Source organism: Lactuca sativa, chromosome 9, assembly GCF_002870075.4.
Source record: "Lactuca sativa cultivar Salinas chromosome 9, Lsat_Salinas_v11, whole genome shotgun sequence".
NCBI lineage: Eukaryota > Viridiplantae > Streptophyta > Magnoliopsida > Asterales > Asteraceae > Lactuca > Lactuca sativa.
The window spans coordinates 61,916,703-61,923,072 of record NC_056631.2 but is presented as its reverse complement, the minus strand read 5'-3'; the positions used below and the strand labels follow the sequence as shown (position 1 = coordinate 61,923,072).

General features: G+C 32.6%; 1 protein-coding gene across 1 annotated transcript; it reads left to right on the top strand.

Moving 5' to 3' along the window:
* Positions 1–4,574: 4,574 nt before the first annotated feature.
* On the top strand, positions 4,575–5,606 carry LOC111903006 (23 kDa jasmonate-induced protein). Its single transcript, XM_023898798.3, has 2 exons — positions 4,575–5,067; positions 5,167–5,606. Exons 1-2 carry the CDS (start codon positions 4,636–4,638, stop codon positions 5,347–5,349), a joined length of 615 nt encoding a protein of 204 aa, XP_023754566.1. The 5' UTR covers positions 4,575–4,635; the 3' UTR covers positions 5,350–5,606.
* Positions 5,607–6,370: the final 764 nt, after the last annotated feature.

Genomic DNA, 6,370 nt, shown 5'->3' with positions numbered 1-6,370 from the left:
TTGACGATTAACGATTCTTTTTGTCCCCGTGTCATCATCACCGATAGAGATTTGGCGTTGATGAAGGCGTGCAAAGATGTTTTTCCACAAAGTAATCATTTACTTTGTAGGTGGCATATATTCAACGATATAACAAAGCATTGTAGGAAACGTATCAAATCAAATAAGACTTGGGGTTCTCTTCATCCAATATGGAAGAAATTAGTCGAATCTCTGACACCGAGTGCATACATGAAAGCGTATGCAGACCTTCAATCGTTATTGTCCAAAGATCCAGGTATCATTAATATATATATATATATATATATATATATATATATATATATATATATATATATATATATATATATATATATATCCTAAACTCTTAATTTCTTTAACCATTATTATTCATTCAATCATACTAATTTGATTTTTCTTCACATTTTAGTTGTTTTTGGGTATCTTTACAATACTTGGTTGGAGAAGTATCCCGACAAATTTGTATCATTATGGACCGACAAAAGTACCAATTTTGGAAATTCAACAACAAATAGAGTTGAGAGTCAGCACGCTAAGCTAAAAAAACACCTAGCATCTCGAAAACGTGATTTGGATAAATTCATATATGTTATTGAAACAGTTGTACAGTCACAAGACACAGCTATCAAAGAGAGTTTCACAAGGAGCATAATCATTCGTAAACCAAAATTTAAGGATGAGATATTCAATTCACTACGACATCATGTTTCAGAGCATGCTTTGGATAAAATCTTAGAAGAGCTTTGTCAGTTAAAAGGTTTTGTACCAACTCCTAAGAATTGTGGTTGTCAACTACGAACATGTTTTGGTTTACCATGTGCTTACGAACTTGCGATGTATGTCGATGCAGGTATGTCAAATGTATTGTATTAAATTGACAAGTTTTATATGTATAATCACTTTATAACATTTTGAATTTTTTACTATAGGTTCACCTATTCCGTTGGATTCAATTGATATTTTTTGGAGAACGCTTGATTTTAAGCCCTGTGTATTTGTGGATTATGGAAATCTTAATGTTGATGATCATATGCAAAGGTGGAAGGAAAAATTCAACAATCAACCAGATCATGTCAAATACAGTTATATAAGAAAGATGGAAGAGATAATCGATCCTTCAAAAATTATGATCAATGAACCTTTGGTTAAGAAAAATAACCGTGGACGCCCAAAAGTGAAGCGTGGTCACCATCAAAGTCAAGCTCCTCACCGATACAGTTGTTCAGAATTGAATCAGGAACCACCTAGGCATAGTTCATCATTCTTCGACTTGAACGATGAACCGACTAGGCATAGTTCATCATTCTTCGACCTGAACGATGAACCGACTAGGCATAATTCATCATTCTTCGACTTGAACAATGAACCGACTAGGCATAATTCATCATTCTTCGACTTGAACGATGAACCGACTAGGCATAATTCATCATTCTTCGACTTGAACGATGAACCGACTAGGCATAATTCATCATTCTTTGACTTGAACGATGAACCAGCTAGACATAGTTCATTCTTTATGGGCATGAACGAGGAACCAATAGACCAATGTTCATACCAGTTTGACTTGAAAGAGAAAGCAGCGAAGGAACATAGTTCATTATTGAAGGAAATTCCATCAATATTTCATCCGTACATCACGCGTATACAAAATGTAAGGGTGATGGAAATTGTGGTTTTCGATCGGTAGTTGTTTGTCTCGGGTATGATGAAAATGAGTGGCTTTTCATTCGCCAACAATTGTATGATGAGTTATTGATGTCATATGAAGACTATTCTAGAGTTTTCATTGGATGCAATGGAGTACTTGATTCATTGTCTTTCTTCATGACAGATAGGACAGCACCACCAGAACACTATATGCTTATGCCTGAGACAGGTATTCTGATAGCCAACAGGTTTGGTGTGATTGTCCAATTTTTTACCACAGTGGGCCCTATAATCTTTTTCCCTCTATGGAGAGGTCCTAGTGAGTTTCAAAATCATCGTGTCCTTACATTTGCACTTGTATACATCAATCACTATGTGATGGTACAGTTAGAAGGAGAGTATCTGATGCCTCCTATTTCAACACTATGGATCCGCCACAAAGACCCGTCCGCAGCCGAATGGCAAACTATGTATAAGTCGCGTCTAGAATTTTATAAGCGGCTCAGACCTACGGAAAGATCTTTTATGACTATAGATGATTAGTTGTTGTTTATTTTTGTCTCGGATTTTTGTTATGTAATATTTAAAATTAAAAACAAAATGATGAAGGTTTGTTCGGATTTTATTTCATATAATATTATTTATAATATCAATGATATTAGGTTGACGAAAATTTATTTATAATTTTTTTTAATATTATATATGTTATTATATTATAAAAACTATATTATTGTTGTTTTTTATCTTAATAAAAAATAAATATAAAATTATTAATATTAATTAAGTTAGTAAAAAATGTAATTATTAAATAACAATGATTTATAAATTATGTAATAATGAACTAATAATAAAAATTGGTCAAATAATAATTATATTGTGATGATGATTTAAAAAGTAAGTTAATAATAATTATATGATGATAATTACCATCATTCATCTAAAAAAACAAACCTAATATATAGGTTGGTGTTTTGTAGAGTGGTGTGTCCAAAGTAGGACCCTTAAACATATATATATATATATATATATATATATATATATATATATATATATATATATATATATATATATATATATATATATATATATATATATATATTATAGGGTTAGGTTCATGTGAGACGGTCCAATTTTGTGAGACCGTGAGACGCATTTTTTTATTTTATTTTATTTTTATTTTTTTTTAGTTAATTCAAGTTACGAAAATAATATTTAAAAGAAGAATTTTTTGGATTTTTCCATTTATTTTGCATTTTAAAATTATTTTTAAAATATGTACAGTGTAATATTCTATTTAGAATATTTCACGTATTTTTCAAAAAAAATGGGATTTTTTATTTTTTTTTTATTTTTTTAGTTAATTCAAGTTCCGAAAATAATATTTAAAAAAAATAGATTTTTCTATTTATTTTGCATTTTAAAATTATTTTTTAGAATATGTCAGTGTAATATTCTATTTAGAATATTTCACGTATTTAAAAAAAAAAAACGGGATTTTTTTTATTTTTTTATTTTTTTTAGTTAATTCAAGTTCCGAAAATAATATTTAAAAAAAGAATTTTTGGATTTTTCCATTTATTTTGCTTTTTATAATTATTTTTAGATTTGGTCTCACGGTCTCACAAAATTAAAATGGTCTCAAATGAACCTGAACCTATATATATATATATATATATATATATATATATATATATAATCTCCCTTAGATACTCCAGTGTCTCTTTCAAACCCCTCTGTGTCATATAATCAAGATCGATATCATCATAATCAATCTCATTCTCAGACACTTCATTAATCAGTTTCATTCTGTGACACTTGATTGTCACTAGTAACCGTTGGTGGATCAACTTCACTTTCCGTCTCTCCCCAGTATCGCCTCAGTATCATAATCAAGAACGTTCTAAAAGTATTGGCCGAAGTCGATTGCAAGTCCAATAGGAGATAAAGAGTTATTGTGACCGACGGCAAGTTTTTCAGCTAAGTCATTGTCAAACCCCTCTGTGTCTCTTTCAAACCCCTCTGTGTCATATAATCAAGATCGATATCATCATAATCAATCTCATTCTCAGACACTTCATTAATCAGTTTCATTCTGTGACACTTGATTGTCACTAGTAACCGTTGGTGGATCAACTTCACTTTCCGTCTCTCCCCAGTATCGCCTCAGTATCATAATCAAGAACGTTCTAAAAGTATTGGCCGAAGTCGATTGCAAGTCCAATAGGAGATAAAGAGTTATTGTGACCGACGGCAAGTTTTTCAGCTAAGTCATTGTCAACATTTTAGAAAGAACCATTGTGAACATCTTCGAGACAACCATCATTCAATGGTAGATCCCAAAATTTTCAATGATTAATATTCACAACGACCCGTTGATGGTTATCGTATTGACAATGTGTTTTTCAGGAAAACTAGTAATGTGCAACATACAACATATTGCCCATTTAAAATGATGACTGCCGGAGCAAATACGCATTAATAACACATGGTCATTTATCCTGGTTTGTAAATATTTTTTGCATCTACAAGCTTCCGGTTAAAATACCCTAGTTTCGTAGATATTTTTTGCATTCACAATCCTCTAGTTAAAAACTCATTTTATCATCGATATATTAAAAAGAATCTTCCAATTAACTTTTACTTAAAATAGAATATATCCATCAAAATTCATTGATGTCCATATACTAATTTTTTTTTAAGGTGAGCCAGTAATATGAAGACATACAAAATAGGAATATATACTACATCAAATCACTCATCCAAAATAGGAATATATACTACTTCAAATCATTCAGATAAGGAAAAAGACCTTGGTGGGGTTTTGGGGGAGGTGGTAGCTACTAGCTAGGGGTATGGATCGGTAATGCCATGTCCGAAGCGGTTTATAAATAGGGCAGTGCCCATGCCATGCATAAACAAACCAAACAAAATCATAACTTGTTTTTAAATACCATTTCAGACTAAACAATGGCAGCAACGGCAATACGTGTGTTCGGGAACCCAATCACTCATGGAACTCGTGCCCAAAGGGCCCTAGCAGCTAAGAACTACCTGAACGCGGATGGAAAGCTCGATCAGGTGTTGTTGCAGTCAAACCAGTCGATAAAAGTAGCGGCAGGAAAGACAAACGCAGTGGCTGCGGGCACCACGATTTGCAAGGTTTGCAACGCCACAGGTAGTACTATCAGGTACGTCACTGCATACGACTGGAGCGGAAAAGTTGCAGGGCATTACCCAGTGACTATCCAGAACGGCCAGTGGGCTGTATTTGAGCATGTTGGCACTACTGGCGCAAACCAAGGATCAATCGGTGCTCTTGTGTATAACATCGACGATTTCTGTGACTCCATGATCTCTTGGAACAACCCTTGGAAAACAACCCGAGGAGGAAACAACACTGTAAGTTTTATAACTGATTTAGTAACTAACGATTCTTACTCATTTAGATCACATAACTGCAATAAATTAATTGAAATATTTTTCATATTAATGGTGCAGGCATACTGTGAGATGAACGATCCTGGATACTTTGATCGTTGTGACTGGGATGAAATCTATGCAAAGTTGATCGCCTCTGGTAGTGTAAGCAAAACAAGTATGGTAGATTATGAAACCAGAGTGACTATTGATGCAGGAGGCAATTCTCCTAGTTACAAAGCCATTTTCTATGTTCACGGTTAGACAACGGTATAACACCACCCACATACTTAATAAAAACCAGACTGTTCTGCTATGGCTTTGTGCAAAACTAGAATAAAGGATGTATATGTGCTTGTAATAGCTAGCAATAAACAAACTTAGTAGTCTGGGGTTGGCTTACTGTTAACATAAATAAAACGTTGTCTTGGGTCGGTTTGTAGATGACTGAAAGTATGTTAACTTATAATGTAAGGATGTATTTGTGCTTGTAATAGTAATAACCGCCAAACTTATTAGTATGGGATTGGCTTAATGTTAACATAGATAAAACTTTATCTTGGTATTCGTCTCTACGTAGATGATGAAAGTATGTAAAAGTTACAACGTATCTTAAAATAAAAAATAAATAAATAAGAAAAACTAAATACATCATTTCTACAAATCTGTCACCGCTAATAGTTCCACACGTCACCGTTAATGTGTCGCCACCAATAACCCATCACTAGGGATGTAAGTGAGCCGAACTATTCGGGATCGATTCGTTAAAAGTTCAACTCGAGCTCAAGCTCGAACACAATTTAGGACTCATTTATCAAACGAGCTCGAGTCCAAGTTTCATTAGTAAGTCCGTGAGTCTAAACGAGCCTAAACGAGCTTCTATAGTGTGTGTGTGCGCGTGTATGTGTGTGTATCTATATATATATATATATATATATATATATATATATATATATATATATATATATATATATATATATATGTGTGTGTGTGTGTGTGTGTGTGTGAGGGTTCAATTTAGAAAAAAAAAAAAAAAAAGATGTTGAAAACAAGGGAATGAATTTGGATCACTGGGTTCAAATATACCGCTTAAGCGTTACAGCATACCGGGAAGATGGAACAAATCAAATTCACACACACACACACACACACACACACACACATATATATATATATATATATATATATATATATATATATATATATATATATATATATATATATATATATATATATATATATATATATAAGCATGTGTATCTTCACAAGTGATTATTCCTATATG